This window comes from Lithobates pipiens, unplaced genomic scaffold, assembly GCF_037356315.1.
Source record: "Lithobates pipiens isolate NorthernLeopardFrog02 unplaced genomic scaffold, aLitPip1_a1.2 Scaffold_18, whole genome shotgun sequence".
Lineage (NCBI taxonomy): Eukaryota > Metazoa > Chordata > Amphibia > Anura > Ranidae > Lithobates > Lithobates pipiens.
In genome coordinates this window covers 506,877,846-506,900,563 of record NW_027507758.1, presented here as the reverse complement: position 1 = coordinate 506,900,563, position 22,718 = coordinate 506,877,846, and the positions used below count along the sequence as shown (strand labels likewise).

The following is a 22,718-nucleotide window of genomic DNA, read 5'->3' as shown; positions in this document are numbered from 1 at the left end:
TTTTTGGTGTTGGCTGCTGTTGTGGCTGTTGTGGCCATTTTTTCACAAACTATAGCGCAGTGTTTTCCCTTTAATTGTTGTCCTCATTGCAGCCTTGTCATGCAGCCTGTCCTCATTGCAGCCTTGTCATGCAGCCTGTCCTCATTGCAGCCTTGTCATGCAGCCTGTCCTCATTGCAGCCTTGTCATGCAGTCTGTCCTCATTGCAGCCTTGTCATGCAGCCTGTCCTCATTGCAGCCTTGTCATGCAGCCTGTCCTCATTGCAGCCTTGTCATGCAGCCTGTCCTCATTGCAGCCTTGTCATGCAGCCTGTCCTCATTGCAGCCTTGTCATGCAGTCTGTCCTCATTGCAGCCTTGTCATGCAGCCTGTCCGCATTGCAGCCTTGTCATGCAGCCTGTCCTCATTGCAGCCTTGTCATGCAGCCTGTCCTCATTGTAGCCTTGTCATGCAGCCTGTCCTCATTGCAGCCTCGTCATTGCAGCCTGTCATCATTGCAGCCTCGTCATTGCAGCCTTGACATGCAGCTTGTCCGTCTTAGTGCATTGTCCGCTTATGTCTTTAAAAATGGTGCTGCCGAGATGTCCCGTGTATCTCGGCGGCACCCGGTAGTTCTTGGTGGCTTTCGGACGCTCTCGGACCTTCTCAGTGGCTTACGGCTGCCTCGGTCCTTCTCGGCGGCTTTTGGCCGATCTCGGACCTTCTCGGCGGCTTTCGGCCGCTCTCGGACCTCTGCAGCTTTCGGCCACTCTCGGAAGGTCCGAGAGTGGGCGAAAGACGACGAGAAGGTCCGAGAGCGGCCGAAAGCCGCAGAGAAGGTCCAAGAGCGACCGAAAGCCGCGAGAAGGGCTCTGGGCGGCTGAAAGCCATCCAGAGCCCAAAAAATTGTGCGGAAATCGCGGAATATCGCCGTATAACACGCACCCGCTATTTTCCCCTGATTTTAAGGGGGAAAAGGTGCGTGTTATACGCCGATAAATATGGTATCCTTGGCTAAACCTGTAGTTCCCATCTATATGCGTATCATTCTAGTTTTCTGGCTAAGAAAGTGTAGCTTATCTTTACATCTCGATAGAGAAGATGGAATTCAACGTAGGAACAAAGAAACACATTCAATGGTCATTGATTTTTCATGAAATATGTTATTGTAATAACATATATTTTTATTATGGTTACTAGCCAAGAGACAAGTTCTGGCTATTTCTTTTCAATGTATCCACAACTCTTGGGAGAAACTAGATTAATGAATATCATCATTTCATTTATATTATTTAGTTAAGCCCCTGTAAATATAATTCTTTAGATCCACTGGTACAATAACAATTTTTTTTTTATGTACAGAAAAAGTATAATGCATTTATTAATAATCCTCTCATTTAGAGCTGTCATTTTCAGTTTTTTAGCTTGTCAATTAAGTATTAAACACTGAAATGTCATTACACTTCGCACAATAGCAATACAAACTTTGTTTCCATATATTGTTTCTATCTGATATTCATTTTGAAATTAAAAGGGGAGTATAGGGTTATTTTTTGGCATATTTTCTTGATTATGTTCGGCAATAAAAATTGAAAATGTAATATCTGTTCTCTTTTAACTGAAGTATTTCATATATAAAAAATGTAAATAAAAAGAATTCATATTTATTATCTGCAGCCAGTGTAGTATAATTCGATACTCCAGTGGTTTGCTCAATTAAGACTTAATATAGTTGAATGGTCAGAGGAAGATTCAACCACCCTGAATCTAGTCCACTGAACTCTCTTTGGGGTGTTTGTTTAAGATGACCAGCTATCTTATAAAAAAAAGCCCAGAACACTTTGGAAACACAGTGTCATGAAAGCATCTCATATTAAATGTGATATAAATTATCAGTATTTAATCTAGTAATCATTAAAAAAGAGAAAATAACTAATCAGAACCATAAAAGTTTACCTTTTTAAAAAAATGGTTTAAAGGCTTACATTGGATTTAACATGTTGACAAGATACATCTTGTCTAGTAATTAGTCAATGATATATGCATAGGCAAAGTTAGACAAAGAAACGTGAGTTGACATGTGTCACATTAGAATATTAGAATTGTAAGTTTGCAATTCTGTATCTCTCAGGAAGGATATTCCATCAGTGACATGTATGAGTCCAGCATTTAGCAAGTTTTCAGTTTTTAATAGGTGTATATAGGGAAAACGTAATAGAAAAGAGGATAAGAAGAGAGACTAAAAGGAGGCGGTGGGAGGGAGAAAATGGAGGGGAAGAGAGAAAAAAAGATAATGAAGAGGGGAGGGAGACAATGGGAGAGGTAAAGGACAAGAAAGGGTGACTGTGAGTGTGTGTGTGTGTGTGGTGGGGGGGGGGGGGGGGGGTACTACCCACCATATAAGAGAGTAATGTAGGATGTAGATGACAGCATATTAATACTGGATGTATTCATCAGAGAATTGGAATAGATCTTCAGACATATCCCCTAGGGCAGGGGTAAGTTGCTCCATATGTTGTATCATGTTCACTCTGGCAAACCATTGCACTACAGTAGGTGGGGACTGTTGTTTCCATATACCAGGGACACTTGCTCCAGCGTTTCCTGGACAAAGGCATCAGATTTAATAGGACAGTGGCTGGGTTGTCAAAGAGAGATGTCCGTAAGTTTTTGGATTATGTGAGGGATCTGTGGTGTATGGCAGGACAGACCAAGACTATGGGCAGGAGTGTGCGTTTGTGAGCCCTACATCTCCAGCACAGGTTACTTTGTTTACAAGGACAGAAGGGGTCCTGTACCCGCTAGTTCAAATTGTGTAAATGTTAAAATCTTTTAAGTAGAATGCAGTCTTTTTAGTGATCAGGAAATGTAATAATCAAGTTTTTTTAATGTAGCAAGATAGGAGGGGGTCTTGTTGGAAGTGTATGCCCAGTACAAAATGGTGTAAAATGTCTTCCAAACTGCACCTCTGCCTTGGCAAAGTTTGGCGTAAGTTGTCTGTGAAAGAAGATGGGCTTGGGCATAGAGTGGAGGAAGGAAGTAAGCTGCTGGGCTCTCCCCATTCCCAAAGCTGGAGTCTTGGTGTCAATTAAAATGTCGGCAATGCATGTCCACTTGTCAAAGCACACAAAAAAAATGTGCAGCTCATAGAAGTCCCTGTTCAGACCAATTTACCTTTTTTTATTGAAATCAGATCTAACGTAGAACCTGAAATAGGAAGCATTGGTGTGATTCAAAGATTAAATTAACAGAATTTGCAATCCTTTTGCATATAAAACAATTAATACTGTATATTTTAGCTTTGTATTCTGCTGTTTGCCCAGAGTTCCTCTTTGATTACCAGTTCTCTTCTTTAGAGGTACCTAGAAAGATACATACTGTATCCATATATACTGTAAATCTAACATCATAGAAAATGAAGAAATATGTGCTTTAATGTTTTAAGTTTCTACCTTTTAATTATTTAATTTTTAAATAAACAGTTTATATTAATAAAATAATAAAATTAATATAATTGAATTAATAAACACTTATCAAAATTACAGGGTAATGATAAACCTGATGTGTCGTTGTGGTTATATGAAGCATGAATTTAAATAATACTTTACATTTCTGTAAATAAAATTGAATTTAGAAATCTTTTTTTTTTTTATGACAGATTATAAAAGATGTGCAAGACTCCTTACCAGATTGGCCGTAAGTCCGATGTGTAGTGACGGATAACAAAATATAGTAAGTGTACCTTCTGTATTTTTTTATTTTTTTATAAAATACCCAAGCTGTCTGTTAACAAGAGATATCTTGTCTCTCATATGCCCTGATCCATAACATGCCTGGTTCAAGCTCCCCTCCCATCGGCATATATGAAAAACATGAAACAATGGTGAGGCTTACTTACAATACTTACTTACAATGCCCCTGTGACCAAACTAAGGACATTATGTATTTGCATATTATTAACAAGCAGTAGCAAAGCTTTTAACAATCCAGTAGGTGCTGTAACCAACTGAAACCCGTGCTCCATGCATACTAGTTTTTTTTTTTTTAAGCTAAAAAAATGCTGGAAAAAACACTGGATAAAAACGCTAGTAATAGCTTTTTGTAGTAGCATTTTAGGAGCTTATAGGAGCTTTTAAGAGTGTTTAGGAGTGTTAGCATCATATTAACATCTTTGCAGTTCCTTAAAAAAAGGAGAAAAAAGCTAAAAAATGTATTAGTAACATTTAGGAGCATTTAGGAGAGTTTCTGATGAAAAAAATGCTCCAAGAAACTCTTTTTCTGCTCCTAGACGCTGAAGCTCAAAAAATGCTAATAGCCTAAAGTAGAGTGCATGGTCACATTGGATTAACACTATTTAGCTTCTATGAGCAGAAATAAAATGCTAAAAACATATAAAAAACGCTACTGTGCATGAAGTCTGAAGAGTTTGAACTAAAAAGTCCCCACACAATTAATACTCCCCCCTAATCCAACAGGTAGCTGACACTTGTCTGCGATTCACACATAGCTATAGCCTTATAAAATGTGCTCATATCGTTTCTCAATCGCATTACATATACTGTACATCTGGTAAAATATAACATTAGTGAAAACAATGATGGCATGCATCTGAGGAGTTTTCAGGAGGGTTTTTCTCAGGTAAGCACATTCTCCTGTCTTCAAGCCTGAGCTAAGGGTAGATGGATTTTAGGAAGTACATGCAACATCAGTCATCTGCCCTTATTCAAGGTGGCCACAACTAAAAAATGCTAGCGGGCAGTTTCAAAGTGTTTTATCAACAAAATAAGCATGGACACATGTTCAGATGGGCAAATTTGCTTTGAATATTAAAAATGATTGAACAGGCATTTTTGGTTTGTGGTGTTCAGATGCAGTGTAATCCTGCTTTAATTTTCCCACTCTCTGTGGTAATAGATGTGCCCGGACCTCTTTGGTTGGACTCCTCAAGTTTTAAAAGGTCATATAGTGCATCTTCCCCCTCGGGGATTAATATTCTTTAGATATCTGCAACTACTATATTCCTCTCTATTTGGATCAGAAAATAGAAGATCTCAGTCCTTACTGCTAAATTTTATTTAAAAAAAACATAAGACAATAATACAACTCACATTTTGTAATAAAATGTCATGCCTGTCATCATAAAATGGCCCCACAATTGCATATATGAAAAACGCTAAGGGGTGTACTCAGCCTCCTGGAAATCTATGAGGTTGTATTATTTCACAGTAGATATAGCATAAAGATCATTGAGAGCTTGTTTTAAAGGTCTCTTACTGCTTGTTATTCAAAAACATAAATGTCCATAGCCTGGACAGAGTTGCACTTTAAAATGATTAATAGCTTACAAAATCACATCCTTCCATTGCTGGAACCTAGCGGTGAAGGTGTTCAAAATGGGATTGGAATAATCTATAAATATAGTGGAAACTCCATTTGAACACTGTGCCTGAAAAAAAGAAAATGAAAGAGAGAATGAACTTATGTTCACAAAAAGTAGCAGTCACACTCCTATATTTTTTTTAAATATAATAATAATTACTTTTGATCAGGATAATATCATTGTGACAATTCATTGTCTAAGAGTGGGATCTGCTAAGAATCCATGAAAGAAATTGACTGATTTTAATAAATAACACTGAAGATGGAGAAAGTGAAGACAAATTACTGGCACTAAATCTTTGTCCATCCTTAAAACACCCACGCTTCTTTACAATTTTGAGGCAGATATAGGAGGACACAGCATATATCAGATTTCTTGACTGATGCTAAATCTATAGACACTCCAGAATGATGGCACATAAGCATGCCATGACTGATCTGGTGTCAATGTACTACACCCACAAGAGTGATGAGACCTAACCTGATTTGCAATTAAAGAATCCTCTTTTAACACCAAAGAGTCTTATGGCTTGATCATTGCTACTTTGGTCTGTTTGATATATGTTAGGTGTTTAACCTTTAGATAGATAGATAGATAGATAGATAGATAGATAGTGTAGATAGAATTGTCATCATGATTTGTGTGTTGGTCTTGTTACTGTCTTAGTTAATTAAGTACTACTAAGACAGTAACAAGACCAACAGTACTTAATTAATATTGTTATCATTATTAGTTATAATAATATAAAAGTAAAACCTGAATAAGTGAAAAGCAGCCGTGTCGCCACTTGTAACCCATCTGATTCCACTGGTGAATTCCAGTGGCTGAAAATGAAGTCGCTTAAAGTGTATCTATGGTCAAAATATTAAATCAGATATAAATATCCTCATTAAATCTCAATTATTTCTAGCCTACTCCTATTAATCATATTGACCTTGAAGTTTGAAAACTTTGTTTTTGGAGATTCCCACACATTTATGTCTATGGCATATTCCTTTTTTGCCTTGTGAGTACGCTTTGCTGTGTCACATATTTCACAGAGCCTTACTTCTGAACTACAGAGATGCTGAGAGGAGGCATTTCAGGAGACAGAGTTAGTGCAGGAATCGCTGCTTGCAGGCCACAATGTGCCATGGGATATGTATTCCTTATGAATTAAAAGTAAACCAAAGGAATGAGCAATGAGGAAACAATGCAAAACGTGCAAGGAATCCAGGAGGTTGTGGAAAAGGATGACCAGAAGACAGGCAAAGCTCAGAACATGAAAAGAGATTTTTTTTTTTGTGCTTTAGTAGATATTATCATCTCTTTATATTTTAGTTAAGGATGTGCTCTCTAATATCTGTGGGAACTGAAAAGGAGGTCCCCAGAGTGGCACTAATATATTTGGTAAAATAAAGAGAGTGCAAGATGTGTTTGACAGTCCAGCTCAGTTTTCATTTATCATTTTTTTTTCTGAAGGGGCTGCCAGGTCATGGGTCTATCTGTTAGGTTGGTGACCAGAGCAGGCCCTTCAGAAAAAAAGCAGGTATTTATTACATGGTAGAGAAATCTGTTGCAGGATACCCTTTCTTAGTCCAGCTTTCTCACAACCCTCAACTTCACAAACCCCTAGTGAAGGAAGATCAGTAAAGCTCCCCAAAACATGTTGGCAATCATTTTTTGCACTGGACTGTAAACTATACACTGGGCACTCTTTATTCTAGAAAATAAAATTCAGAAAATTTATTAAACCAGAGGGGAAGGCTAAAATAACCAAATTATCCCTCCCACTGCTCCAATCAATGCATAATGTTTGTAAGAAATCACAGTGTAAATGCAGTACAGGACAGCATTGATAGGAACAGTGCGGGGAACTGTTTTAAACTTGGGTTATTATAGCCTTTCAGTCTACTTTAACTTAAAGTACCATAACAAATGAGAGATGTCATGCTTTACACTTCATTTCAGAATCCTGTAAATAATATAAAAAAAAGTTGTTTTGTAATTGTTTGTAAGGGTACATTCACACCTCTGTGTTTTTTGGCATTATTGGTTGAGGTGTGTTATAAATCCATTTTTGTGTGGTTTTAAAACTTACCTTCCATAATAATGAATAATAGCACATCAAACTTGTCTAATACTTGTGATATTTAAATCTGAAATGCACCAAAACTTTAATATAGAGATGCTAACTTTCTAAATGTAGAGCTACCCCTATAGTAGCCACTAGAAATTTGCCCAGAGTTCAAAGCAATTGCCCGGCAGCCAGGCACACAGTCACAGTCTCTCTCCAGCTCAATAAACAGTCCAGGGGTGTTCTTTTTGGTGCTTTTATTTTTGGGTAACTTGGGTAGGGTTAGGGGATTGAGTGGGATACTAGAAAAAGAACTATGTACAAAGTGAAGACATTAGACTGCCTTCTGTAGAACTGTAAGCAAAGTCATTGTCAGTGGACTTGGCTTTGTAGTTGTAGCTAAAGACACAAAAGCTTCATCTTTGAGAAATTTGAGCAGAGCCCCTTCACAAAGAACTATATGGACTGAGTTCATCAAGACTCCAACCAATGTACTCTTTTCTAAAACAGGTAACTCTCTAGCACCAGAGGGGTGGCAGTGGCCCACAGTCTCTAGGATCTCTCTTATAAGTCTACACTCACAGATGTCCCTAGAATTTTTTGTTGCCTGCTTCCAACATCTATGTGACACTTTATTCCTGTGATCCTCAAACAATAACCCCTCAGTCAGCTTTCAGTAGCTTCCGGCCTTAGCATCCCACAGGTATATGGCAGGATGGCCTAAGGGGGCAAGCAGCCCCCCTTAGGCTGTAATCTTCTTCGAAGGAAAAATAACTGGAAGCTCTGTGTCTCCGAGTATCTATACAGAGTCCCAGCAGCCATCTGGGAAACCTTCAGTGATTGGCCAGGGCTGTACAAATATTCATGCTGCCCATTTGCCCTGGTCAACACCTATGTTCCAGAACAAGGGGGCAATCAAACCTGTGGCAAGTGAAACAGGACAGAACAATGAAACATAGCCACACTGTCTACAGTGAACCAAAACTAAATTTACCTATCAAACTGCAGCTCCACTAAGCACAGTGAGCCAAAATGAAATGTACCTACTTCTAGCACTTATCTAGGAGGGTGCTACATAAAGCTAAAGATAAGGGAAATATTCTGCTTATTACATCTAGTCATACTATACATGTATAAATAAACCCTATCTTTGTTTACATGTACTTTTTAACAAAGCAAATGACCTTTACATTAAAGCTCAGAGGAATGCAGCCATTACCTGACTATAATAAATAACCTTATTTTCAGTTGTTGCACTCAGATTTGGGTATGGCTGCTTCCAATTGAGTCTTTATAGGTTTTCAGTGAGAAATAAGCATTATGTTTAGGGTTTTACAAATAGATGTAAAGCCTCGTACACACGCTCAGATTTTCCGATGGGAATTGTGTGTTGACAGACTGTTGGCCTAAAATCCGACCATTTGTATGCTCCATCGGACATTTGTTATCGGATTTTCCGTGGACAAATGTTGGATGGCAGGTTTATAAATTTACAGCGGATAGCGGTCTGTTGTCAGATTTTCCGATCGTGTGTACACAAGTCCATCAGACAAAAGTCCAAAGTACAAACACGCATGCTCTGAATCAATGCTCACCAAACACAACATTAGCAGAAGGTGCCCAAAGGGTGGCGCTAAAGAGCTGAAAAGCCACATAGTATGTCACTACATTTGCGTTTGTTGGCCAACAATTGTGTTTGGTTTGCATGCAAGACAAGTTCACGGCCAATGCCCTTCGGACAAAAGTCTGACGCTTTGTGGAAAATTGTGTGTATGAGGCTTAAGTCTTAAAAAAAAAAAAATCTGTGTCTCAGATCAAGGGTAATCTTTGATTTTTACTCTGTGTTGGTGTGTTGGTATCCTATTCATAATTAATGGTCTGCCTTATCGCAATACATGTAACTAGCCATAGAAAGTGTGATCAAAGTGGTACAGCTCTATTCCCATATTGTTCAGAAATCATTTTCCTGTAAAGGAAATATAATATGCATATAAGCATGTGTTTGCAACAACACAATATACTGAAGAGTAAATATCAATAATCTTGCGGCACATAAATTAGATCCTGATTATTTTAAGTCTTTAGCTGCAGGCCATATACAGGTGAAATGGGTCAAACCTTTCTTCTTCTTCCAGGTATGATTCACTGCATATTCTATTACACCACTACACTACATGCTCAATGTCTCACAAGCATCCTACAACGCTGGTGGGAATGTCCTCAATTAACCATAGATCAAATGTATATTTCACGACTGTAAAGGAATAAATTAGATCTTCTCATTCTCATAAATCTTGTCCATATGTCATATAAAACAGTTTCTCTCAGAAATGAAAACATAACATTGCATGTAATTACTGAGAAGTCTTTTAATGTTTTTCACCCAGGCAACCAAAGTTAACTATGCAGTTATTGTGAAACAGTACTAGGTGTCAAATCATTGGCCTATTTAATTAAACAGCACAAAGAACAGTGATAATTTGTAATGTGCAGTAACCATTAGCAGCTGATCAAAAAATAAATCATCTCTGCACTAACCTAAATATAATGAAATCTGATTGGTTCTCATGAATTATTCCACACTGTGTTGCCTTCCTGTAGCCTGGACAATAGTATTGAAAGTATAAGTCAGATCCTAAAGCTTAAATGCAGTGGGATAGCAGAGTTGTTGCCTGACTGTCTCAAAATGTGTTACGGTGCCACCAAGGAATATCATTGTTTTTTATCTCTTACCCACACTTTATATAATATTTAATACACAGACGGGACAATGTGAAGTCATTGTGATCCAAATAAAGTCAAACACAGGTCTGAAGAAATGAAAATGCTCAAAGCACATGACTAAATAGACTGTCCATAACAAATAATATACACTGGATACAAATACACTAAACTGACTTGAAACAGTTCCCCTAAATAAATGTTAGCTGATGACTTAAGCTTAGGTCTATCTTCAACAAAAAAAGGGCAGACTCTATCACTTGGTGCTTTTCTGCCATCAGTTTTCTGGAACTGTTATTGGTTCACTGTTAGGAATAATTGAGAAGTTCAGGTGTGTGCTGATAAGTTCACAAAAAACAACTAGAAGAAACTGTGGCAGAAAACTTTTCAAGTTCACAAATTCAATTTTAAAGTTTTTAAAGTAATTAAAGGCAATTAGGAACCAGGTAATTTTTCAGTGAAATTGGGGTTTTCCATGTGCTTCTATTTCAATGGCTAAATCATAATACATGTTAATTAATTACATAATTAGTATTTCAGTTTGGTCATTTTGTCAGTCATAAACTGTTGACAAACTTGAGAGGTGTGTAGCACCTCCACTTTTAAAACAAGTTGAGGCAAACTACCACCATACTCTCCTCATTCCCTATGTAAGCCTTATGAAAGTGACTGCAGCATACAGTGTCTCAGGTGGCTCCAGTTCTTATCAGTGAGCCAAAATGCTGTAGTGTACTGTGCATGCATGTCTGTTGCTCCATAGGCCCTAATTTAGAAGACATCTACTTGCAGGCTTTCAAGTAGATAGTTGATGCATTAGGGCCTATGGAAAAATGTCTGTACACATGCAGTATGCCTTGGGACTAGAGCTGCCCAAGCCAGGCAGGGCAGCTATAAGAGTTTGCCATCTGATCAGGGGTCAGTTATGATCATATTAATGGGATATGAAAGGTGAGGCAATTATTTAATAAGTGGAGCTCTACTGGCAATTGTTTGTCTGGAGTATAAAGCCTTTTATTTTGGGTCTATAAAGGTATGTAGGTAGATATGACATGTATAAATCTGACACGTTACACCGCCATATGGGTGATCCAAGTGACAATGGTTTTTGATGTATTTATAGCGGTTTGATTTTTAGCTATCTTTATGGTTTATACCTATTTTTACTATATGTTCCCCTTTTTTAAATAAATACTACACCATGAGGCACTTTTTGTTTGATTGCCTTTAATATTGTGGGAACATATGGTTGGAGTTCTACCCTACAAGAGTGTGAAGGGTTCCTGACATTGGAGGTGGTGGAAATCCCCCATCTCACCCATGTTGTTTTAAAGAACCTTTCTGGTAAGTGTGCATTGCTTAGGGGTCTGTCTTGTGAAGGTTGGTGATCGGAGTTGCAATTTCTACTTGTGTGAAAAGATGTTTCACCTGGGTGTAGATTTGTTTTAACAATATTACACCATATAAGTTTCTTTGGAGTTTAGTCACATCCATCATTATTCAGAGTGTTACCAGCAGGAATAAAAGGAGAAAGACGCAGCAATTCCCTATGATACCAATGCGAGTCTGCTGCACTCAATTGTGTAGCCATTCATTTTGGTAAGCCTCTATTCACATCAGTGGCTGAATAATTTTTAGTATTGATTAAGTCAGACTATCAGAGATGTTTTTTGTATTACAATTTAACATACTTTAGAGGACATTAACATTGTTGTTTAATTTTTTACATTTCTTGCACGTTTTTTGCACTTTTTTCATTCTCACTATAGCGCTGCACATTTTATATGATTATCATTTATAGGACTGAGTATATTGCCTGTTTTTGCTTGCACTTGTGTACATTTTTTATTTTATATATTTTTTGGTATAGCACCTTAATTTAACCCCCTTTTTTTTATAAAGGTATGTAAGTGCAGTCTTCATGAAGTGCCAATAGGCACAATATATGTATTTAATGCCACAGCCCTCGTTCCCTACATCTTTGTGAATACATAGCTATCGATTTTATAAATGTTTTGATTATTGAAGTCAAAGTTTTTATTGAATATAATTAAATTTTTTTACATTTTAAACGCAGCAATATGTGCTCAGGTATTTCTTCAAGAACAATGGCTAATTGTGTTTTTTGTAATGAAGCTTGTATTTCTCCGCTAAAAAAAGCACGGGGCGTGTGACTGTTTTTCTAATTGAAACTGCTCCCTATATTTTGTTCAGTATCCACAGAAAGTTGCTAGCTTGACATGTTTGCCTATGTGTATCCTCCCCTTACCATTCCCCAGTGTCACATCAATCAGAGAGGACAAGTATATGCTTACTAGAGGAACCAAGAGAGCTTTAAAGTTCAGGGGCATACGACTAAGGCCAGCCATAGACAGAGCTCAATTCCTGACTGTGTTGATGGGGGAATCCCTCCTGCAGAGTCACTGTGTTCTCCTGGAAGCTGTCCCTGCCGGGAGAACACAGTGATTATTGCTAGTGGCTATAACAGCAGCCGCTAGCAATAATCACATTTAATTGCATTTAAAATCAGACATGCTGCTACCCAAGTTGATTGATCAATTAACCCTGGTACATTCAGCCTGCCCATATGTGGTTCAAATCTCAGACAGTTCCTGCTAAACCAGCCGAGATTCGAACAGACTGTGGCCAGCTTAAGAAATGACAGTTCTTTTTTTCATGACCTCTAACACCCCTGTTCCCATACAACTGAACCACCTTGGAACTTTTTTCTCATTCGCAAAACACTAGAGGATTTACATAATTTTCCTGATATCTTCTAGCACATCTTTATTTTTTTACCTTAATTATCTTGTCAGACTACATTCATTCTGGCATTTTTATTTCCTTTCACAGATGTTGTAACGTGAGGCAACTTTATTAGCTATTTAATAGAGTTCCGCCATCTGTTGCCAGGCAACACCACACCTTCTGCTAATCTGTACTTAAAGTTAATAAAATATTAATCTCAATTACTAGTGGTATTAATTCTACCTAGATGCCTTAGGGGACAGCGTCTGACTGCACCCCAGAAATTTTTACTCCTTTGGCACAGAATAGGTCTGAATAGTTCTCCAGCTTTTTTTAAATTATGAATCAATGCTAAATTATTAAACTCATAGGCATTAAATATGTACATTATATTTTTTTAATAAATATTAAACACGTTTGTTTAATTTAATAGGATAACTGACGCACAGTGAGGAAATAAAGTAACAAAAAGTGGTGTTGGTGTGACCGTGACATGAAATTTGCTGATCTCTTACACGTGCGTTTGCATGCTTTGTGCAGACTGTGGAATTAAGCCACCAATGTTTTTATGTACCTTTCATGATAATGCAAAATTCCTGGAGAACCACATATTCTGTTGACACCTTGATGGGTATATTGAGATGAGTCAGCTGATATTCTTAGTGCAAAAGAAACCTCTTAGAGGTAGTAAAGAGTCATTGACATTTTCCACATGCATTGCCAGCCATTTTCTTTTTATGCAGAAGACCATGAGAAGAGATATGCATTGAAGAATTATACAGTGCATATTGTTTAATCTTTTGTCACCCTCTGTTATCGATGAAGTCTGACATCACTGCAAAATCTCTCCAACTCTATTATTATTTACTGATAGCAGGAGATATGATATACAATCTTTTACATGCCCCTCTCTGCTTAACATCTCGTCCACTGGAAGGAAAATAATATAATGTGCCCATTACTCTGCTAAGAGTCATCTGAGAGTTTACAGCCTCATGATCCAAGCTAAGCTGTGTCTATGGCTACATCAGACACCTATCCACCTGACTTAATCTTGGTGGACCCATTGCAGGTCTACACTCCCAAATGTCAGACCAGTGGGTGGGGTATGTAAAGGTGTTGTATGTGTAATGCCACGTGCACACGTAGCCGACTATTCGACGGACTTAGTCTGGCGGACTTTCCGCCGGACGGTCCGTCCGACTTTCCGAACGGGCTACTTGCCCACACACGGCACTTTTTTAGCGGACTAATACGGCGACTAAGTCCGCCGTACTTTCCGCCGTACTTTTGAAATGAATGGACTCGCCCACACACGAGGAGGAAAGTCCGCTCATTTCGAGCGCGTCTCCAGGTAGGCGGGGCCCGTGAAGGAGACGTCGCTGGCCCCGCCACCTGGTATGGACTTAAAGGGCAACCCCAATGCCGAAAAAAAACGGCGTGGGGGTCCCCCCCAGGTCCACATCAGACCCTTGTCCGAGCATGCTACCCGGCCGGCCAGGAAAGGGGGGGACGAGCGAGTGCCCCCCCTCCTGAGCCGTACCAGGCCGTGTGCCCTCAACATGGGGGGTGCCTTGGGGAAGGGGGGGCCGCGCGGCCCCCACCCCAAAGCACATTGTCCCCATGTTGATGAGGACAAGGGTCTCTTGCCGACAACCCTGGCCGTTGGTTGTCGGGGTCTGCGGGCGGGGGGCTTATCGGAATCCGGGAGCCCCCTTTAATAAGGGGGCCCCCGTCTACTGGCCCCCCCACCCTATGTGAATGAGTATGGGGTACAATGTACCCCTACCCATTCACCTGTGAAAAAAAGTAAAAAAAAAAACACAACACAGGGCAAAAATTGTTTATTGCACAGCTCCGGGGGTCTTCTGTCTTCGGGGGTCTTCTCACTGGACTAATCTGCTATCTTCTTCTAGCTCTTTTACTAGCGGAGGAGCCCGGCTTTCTTCCTCACCGCCGGCCTCTTCTTCCGACTTCGGGGGTCTTGTCCCCCTCTTCGGTTCTTCTGCCGGGCCACCGCGCCTTCTTATAGCTCTTTTACAGGCGGTGGCCCGGTCTTCTGTCATCGTCGCCGCCTTCTGTTCCTTTAAATTTCGTAACTGGCGGTGTCTATAGTATGCCTGTGAAGGGGCGCATGTTTCCCGTGCTTAGAACTGTCCCTGCACAAAGTGTAATTTCTGCAGAAAAAAAATTCATTTAAAATCACTCGCGGCTATAATGAATTGTCGGCTCTGTAATACAGAGGACACTCAATGAGTGTTCTCTGTATTATGGGAGCCGATAATTCATTCATTGATAAAAAAAAAAGCGTGGGGTTCCCCCTACTTCAATTACCAGGCCCTTCAGGTCTGGTATGGATATTAAGGGGAACCCCGCGTCAGATTAAAAAAAAAAATTACGTGGGGTTCCCCCTAAATATCCATACCAGACCCTTCAGGTCTGGTATGGCTATTAAGGGGAACCCCGCATCAAATTTTAAAAAAATTTACGTGGGGTCCCCTAAAAATCCATACCAGACCCTTTATCCGAGCATGCAACCTGGCAGGCCACAGGAAAAGAGGGGGGGACGAGAGAGTGGCCCCCCTCCTGAACCGTACCAGGCCACATGCCCTCAACATTGGGAGGATGCTTTGGGGGTCTGTGACCCCTCAAAACACCATGTCCCCATGTTGATGGGGACAAGTGCCTCATCCCCACAACCCTGGCCGGTGCTTGTGGGGGTTTGCGGGCGGGGGGCTTATCAAACAAGGGGACCCCCAAATCCCAGCCCCCCTGTTTGAAATGGTAAGGGGGTACAAAAGTATCCCTACCATTTCACAAAGAAAGTATAAAAAATGGTTAAATAAGACAAACACACTTTTGAAAAATTACTTCATTAAAAATAAAAAAATAAAAAAAAGATTCCAGCGGTGGTAATCCACTCTTGCTATCCAGCGACGAATGATCATCTCTCTGGGGTCCAGCGTTGGCTGATCTGATCCGACGGGTGATTTTCAGTCCAGCGCAGTCCATCCATGCATCCATCTTCTGTCTCGACTGAGGAGACACTGTGGGGATCCGGGCGCCTGACGTTTCTTATATTAGGAGGACGGGGCCACCCGCCACCTGACCCTGCCCCCTCTGACACTAGTGAGGGAAGCCAGAGCTTCCCCAATGACGTATGGGTGACCCCGCCCCCCTCTAATGTAACGCAGGTTTCCAGGGTTGTGAGGATGAGGCCCTTGTCCCCATCAACATGGGAACATGGTGCTTTGAGGGGTCACAGACCCCCAAAGCATCCTCCCAATGTTGAGGGCATGTGGCCTCGTACGGTTCAGGAGGGGGGCCGCTCTCTCGTCCCCCCTCTCTTTTCCTGCGGCCTGCCAGGTTGCGTGCTCGGATAAAAGGTCTGGTATGGATTTTTAGGGGGACCCCCACGTCATTTTTTTTTTTATTTGATGTGGGGTTCCCCTTAACCACTTAAGGACTGCCTCATGTAAATATACGTCCTTTTAATGAAGAGGGATATCTCGGAAACGGCAGCAGCTGCTGCCACAACCGAGGTATCCCTCTTTACAGGAGACGGTCCTGTGTACGATAACGGTGATCTCCGCAGCAGGTTCGCCGCAAGATCACCATTATTGGTGGCAGGAGAGGTGCCACCCCCCCTTCCGCTGCCCCCTCCCACGCCTTCCACTGCTTACCGGAGCCATCGGTAGCGGCGGAGGTGATCGGGTCCTGTCGATGGCCGGGTATGGAGACGAGTGAGGCTAAGATGGCCCCCACTCGTCTCTATACCATAGGAGGGTGGAAGCGACGTCAAAACGTCACTTCCGCCCATACCTCTTAAAGGTATTTTTTTTTTTCAATGTCATTTTTTATTGCATTTAAGTCCAAATATGAGATCTGAGGACTTTTTGACCCCAGATCTCATATTTAAGAGGACCTGTCATGCTTTTTTTCTATTACAAGGGATGTTTACATTCCTTGTAATAGGAATAAAAGTGATCCATTCATTTTTTTTTTTAAAGTGTAAAAATAAATAAAATAAAGTAAAATAAATAAGAAAAAATAAATACAATTTTAACCCCCCCCGTCTCGACGAGCTTGCGCACAGAAGCGAACGCATACGTGAGTAGCGCCCGCATATGAAAACAAAGTGCAAACCACACATGTGAGGTATTGCCGTGATCGGTAGAGTGAGAGCAATAATTCTAGCTCTAGACCTCCTCTGTAACGCAAAACATGCAACCTGTAGAATTTTTTAAATGTCGCTTATGGAGATTTTTGAGGGTAAAAGTTTGACGCCATTCCACGAGCGGGCGCAATTTTGAAGCATGACATGTTGGGTATCAATTTACTCGGCGTAACATTATCTTTCACAATATAAAAAAAATTGGGCTAATTTTACTGGTGTCTTATTTTTTTATTCAAAAAATGAAAAAGTGAATTTTTTCCAAAAAAAGTGTGCTTGTAAGATCGCTGCGCAAATACGGTGTGAAAAAAAGTATTGCAATGACCGCCATTTTATTCTCTAGGGTGTTAGAAAAAAAAGATATAATGTTTGGGGGTTCTAAGTAATTTTCTAGCAAAAAAAAATGTTTTAAACATGTAAACGCCAAATCTGAAAAAGAGGCCTGGTTCTTAAGTGGTTAATATCCATACCAGACCTGAAGGGTCTGGTATGGCTATTTAGCGGGAACCCCACGTAAAAAAATTTTTTATTTGACACGGGGTTCCCCTTAATATCCACACCAGACCTGAAGGGCCTGGTAATTGAATTTGGGGGAACCCCACACTTTTTTTTTTATCAATGAATGAATTGTCGGCTCCCGTAATACAGAGAACACTCATTGAGTGTTCTCTGTATTACGGAGCCGACAATTCATTATAGCCGCGAGTGATTTTAAATGATTTTTTTTTCTGCAGAAATGACACTTTGTGCAGGGACAGTTCTAAGCACGAGAAACATGCGTCCCTTCACAGGCATACTATAGACACCCCCCAAGTACGAAATTTAAAGGAATATTACACTTTTATTGTTTCTCTTTAATCATTATTAAAATCACTGCTCCTGAAAAAACTGCCGTTTTTAAAACTTTTTTTTGCATTGATCCATGTCCCCTGGGGCAGGACCCAGGTCCCCAAATACTTTTTAGGACAGTAACTTGCATAATAGCCTTTAAAATGAGCACTTTAGATTTCTCCCATAGACTTGTACAGGGTGTTCCGGCTTTTCGAATTTGCCACGAACAGCCCAAATTGTTCACTGTTCGCTGAACAGGCGAACAGGCAATGTTCGAGTCGAACATGAGTTTGACTCGAACTCGAAGCTCATTCCTACTCCCAAGCACCATCTGGTGACTTAAACACAATGCAGCCTAAATCACTTGGTTTCTTACTAACTAAAAATACTCAGGTTTCATTTTATTGAAAGCAGCTTCACAGAAAAATGCACTAGATAGCAACCCCCCCCTGAGAATTCAGGCAGAAAGTATCACAAACACTTTTTGGGTTATTTCACATGTTAGAATCTTAACTTGGAGCTTTTAAACATTTGCAATGCATTTAAAGGTAAACTTTTTTTTAAATTCTTTAAATACCCTTTAATTTTGGGCTTACTGTGTGCAGATCTTGATGGGAGTGCTGGCTGTAGCTGCAATCAAGCTTTAAGCAGGGCTTTAACAACTTTTATTAAACTGTTGCACTGCTTAAAATGAACCTCCGCTTTCCCCATGCAGTACCTATTCACGTTTTATTTTCTTTTAAGCCAACCCTTATAAGCAACAAAAATTGGAAATATTGTTTGACATTCTTTCTTATGATAGCCGAATCCCAGGCTGCCCCTAATTTGGTTTTACATACATACCACTGGTGAACATTGGTGATCTCCCACAGGCTGTATTTTTTTTAGGTAATCCAATAAATATCCTATTGAATATGATATATAATGAAAACATGTGATTTCAAGTGTAACTCCAGGCCATTTTTTATAAAATTTGATTTGGATAGAATGGGTGAAACATTAGAACTTCTACCAAGTTTATATTAGCATCTGGATCCTCACTGGGCAGATTTCTTTTTCCTGTCTCAGTACTCTTACCATAGCTCCCAACTGTCCCTGATTTTGAGGGACTGTCCCTCATGTGGAACATTGTCCCTCTTTCCTCCTCCTTTTTCCCTCATTTTGGTCTGATCTATATAGTTGTATGAGGGGGCGCTGATAAGTATTGAGCCTTATCCCAAATGTATTTAGAAAGCTGTACATTTTAGGATGCATTGGCCAATTTGTCTATATTCAATGGTGCAAAAATCAACTACCTATGATTTTAATTTAACTTTCTTTTTCAGGTCCAAAGTGAACATGTCAGCACCTTCAGAAAAATTCAATGTGGAAGAGCATAGACCGATGTGGGAAAGGTGCAAAACAGATCCATGATGAAATGTCACAAATTTTGGGTGACAGTGGCCCTTCATATGCAACAGTTAAATGTTGGGTTGTCAATTTTAAAACTGCCCATTTCGGTGTTGAAAATGAGAAACCCAGTGGAAGGCCTGTTTCTGTCTCTGTGCCTGCAAATGTGAAAACCATCCATGACATGGTCATAAAGGAACAGGAACATGTTTATGGTCCTATGCTCTTCCACATTAAACTTTTCTGGAGGTGCTCCCATGTTCACTTTGGACCTGAAAAAGAAAGATAAGTTAAAATCATAGGTAGTTGTTTTTTCACCATATAGACACTATATAGAGAAATTGGCCAGTACATCCTGCAATTTTTAGCTTCCTTTATTCATATTTTCTGGGTAAGGCTTAATACTTATCAGCACCCCTTGTATATATAGATGCACAATGTATCTATCAAAAAGTGCTTCCCACTGCTAAACCTTTCATCCAATTTGTATTTGTAAATTTCAAAAACCAATATAAAGTAATAGTAGTGGTAAAAAAGCACTTGTGGGTTTAACCAATCATGTTTTTTACAATTCTCCTTTAAGAGGGCATGGCAGGGGATGTGTCACCTCACTTCCTGTGTCAATGACCCCTTTAAGTTCCACTTTAAAGTGGAGTGCCACCCTGAAAAACAAAAGTACATAAAAAATTAGCAAAAAGTCAGAAAAAAAAATGAAAGAATTTTTTTTTTAAACTTACCAGAAATGCCTGTTGCTAGGCATATCATCCTAATCTGCCTCTTCCTCCTCATCTTCTGTCTTCTCTCCTCCATGCGGCGTCTTCTGGGTAATGGGTCGCGCTGTGTTCTGGGAACTGTGTGTCCCAGAGCACAACGCGCCCCATTCACAAAGCGCTGCGCGACTCGCGCATGCGCAGTAGGAAACGGGCAGTGAAGCCGCAAGGCTCCACTGCCTGTTTCCCTTAGATAGAATGGCGGCGCCAGGACCCGAGAGCCGAGGGACGGGTCAGCCTCGGGTGGCCGACATCGCGGGCGCCCTGGACAGATAAGTGCTTATTAAAAGTCAGCAGCTACAGTGTTTGTAGCTGCTGACTTTTAATTTTTTTTTTTTAAAGCTGGTCCTCCTCTTTAACCACTAGCCAATCAGCGCATGACGATATAAGTTGGCACAGTGGCACAGCTGTGCAAATTGGCATACCAGTATGTCCCCTTTAAATTGCGGCATTGTGGGCGTGTGCGTGCCGCCAGTGGCGCAAGCACACGCCCGCCACATGCTCCGTCACCGTGCCCAAGGGTCCCATGGACTTGATGTCTGCAGGTCGGCCCACGATCGTGTCATGGAGCAGAATAATGGGGAGATGCCTTTGAAAACAAGGCATTTCCCCATTCTGCTTAGTGACATGACAGGGATCTACTGCTGCATGCCATCGGGAGCAGTGACCGCTGTCATGTCAGTGGAAGCCCACCCCCCCCCCCCAGTGTGAACACCTCAGTAGGACACACTTAACCCCTTGATCATTTACACAGTAGTCAGTGCAATTTTATAGCATTGATCGCTGTATAAATGACAATGGTCCCAAAATGGTGTCAAAAGTGTCCGATGTGTCCGCCATAACGTCGCAGTCATGATAAAGATTGCAGATTTTCTCCATTACTAATAAAAAAAAAAATAATAAAAATGCTATAAATCTATCACCTATTTTGTAGACGCTATGACTTTTGCACAAACCAATCTATATACGCTTATTGCATTTTTTTTTGTTTTTTTTACCAAAAATATGTAGAAGAATACATATCGCCCTAAACTGAGAAAAAACATTTTTTATATATTTTATGTGGATATTTGTTATAGAAAAAAGTAAAAAATATTGCTTTTTCTTCAAAATTGTCACTATTTTTTTGTGTATAGAGCAAAAAATAAAAGCCACAGAGGTGATCAAATACCACCCAAAGAAATCTCTATTTGTGCAGAAAAAAAGGACATCAATTTTGTTTGGGTACAATGTCGCACAACCCCGCAATTGTCAGTTAAAGCGACACATTGCCATATCGCAAAAGTGCTCTGGTCAGGAAGGGGGTAAATCTTGCCGGGCTAAAGTCGTTAAAGACAATATCCAACCAATGAGTTTTTCCATTGAAAATCTTGTCGTCACTTCCTGTTTTAGGGACTGAAATAAAAAAAAAAAAAAATTGGCTGAGGTTGGGCTTTAATCAGTTGTGAGCTACCTAGACATTTTAACAGGAAATTATAAACAGCATTCACATTTGATGAATGTAATCATCATAATGGCTTCCATTATCTCTAGTAACACAAGTAATAATTAGATAATCCATTTCGCTAGGTTTTCACACAGGTCTTGTAATGTAAATGCTGACTTGTTGGCACGCAGGTAAAAAAAAAACAAAAAAAAAAACTGATAATAAGAATGATAAGAAATTAACAAGAACGAACTAAGACATGGCCTGGGGAAATCTCACATTTTGTTCTTTAATCATTGACAGAAATCAATGAATTTACTATTTTTTACATAGCATTTACACAATGGCATATTTATATTCACACCTTGTTTTACCTATTTCCAGGAATTCTATTGCCGAGCTAGTATTTCCAAGCCTTGTGCCTAAACACAGTCCTGGATGCCAATAGGCCAATTTAACATTGCTATCTTTATTAAACTAACATTTGAATACTTATTGTATTTGTAATATACAGTTTTGTATTTTTTCATGTTACTTTTTCAAAAAACACTTGTAAGTCTATAATTACCATGAATAGATAAAAGAATGCAGTGCAAACATATGTAAATAGCATGCCTATCAAGTTTAACAAAAAAAAACTAAAGTAAATACATTGGCAACCCTAAACCCACCCAGTAACCTTCCTTATCCCCTAAGGTAATCACATACTCCCTGGATCACCAATCTATGGTGTTATAACATATAAATATGCATAACCTATTATATATTGTGCATTTAGTAGAACATTTAGCTTTTTTTTTTAACCACTTTGCATCCAGGCCAATTTTGGCACTTCACAACTACATGTAAAAATCATCATTTTTTTGCTCTAAAATTACATAGAACTTCCAAACATTATATATGTTTTTTTTAGTAGACAACCTAGAGAATGCAATGGCAGTCATTGTAACTTTTTATCTCGCACAGTATTTACGTAGTCATTTTTCAAACGCATTTTTTTGAAAAAAAAAAGTTTCATGCTTTAAAAAAAACAAAACAGTAAAGTTAGCCCAATTTTTTTGCATAATGTGAAAGATGAAGTGACGGCGAGTAAATAGATACCTAACATATCACGCTTCAAAATTGCACACGCTCGTGGAATGGCGCCGAACTTTGGTACTTCAAAATCCCCATAGGCGGCGCTTTTAAATTTTTTACTGGTTACATGTTTTGAGTTACAGAGGAGGTCTAGGGCTAGAATTATTGCTC

At 39.7% G+C, this 22,718-nt stretch overlaps 1 protein-coding gene across 2 annotated transcripts in view; it reads left to right on the top strand.

Annotated features, from left to right (window-relative positions):
* The window catches only part of ALKAL2 (ALK and LTK ligand 2), a 114,723-nt gene that overhangs the window by 68,602 nt on the left and 23,403 nt on the right, over positions 1 to 22,718 (top strand). For both annotated transcript variants that reach the window (XM_077488697.1, XM_077488698.1), the window contains one exon: positions 3,637 to 3,710. In XM_077488697.1, coding sequence (XP_077344823.1) covers positions 3,637 to 3,701 — 65 coding nt within the window. In that variant the 3' untranslated portion in view covers positions 3,702 to 3,710. The remainder of the gene's footprint in view (positions 1 to 3,636; positions 3,711 to 22,718) is intronic.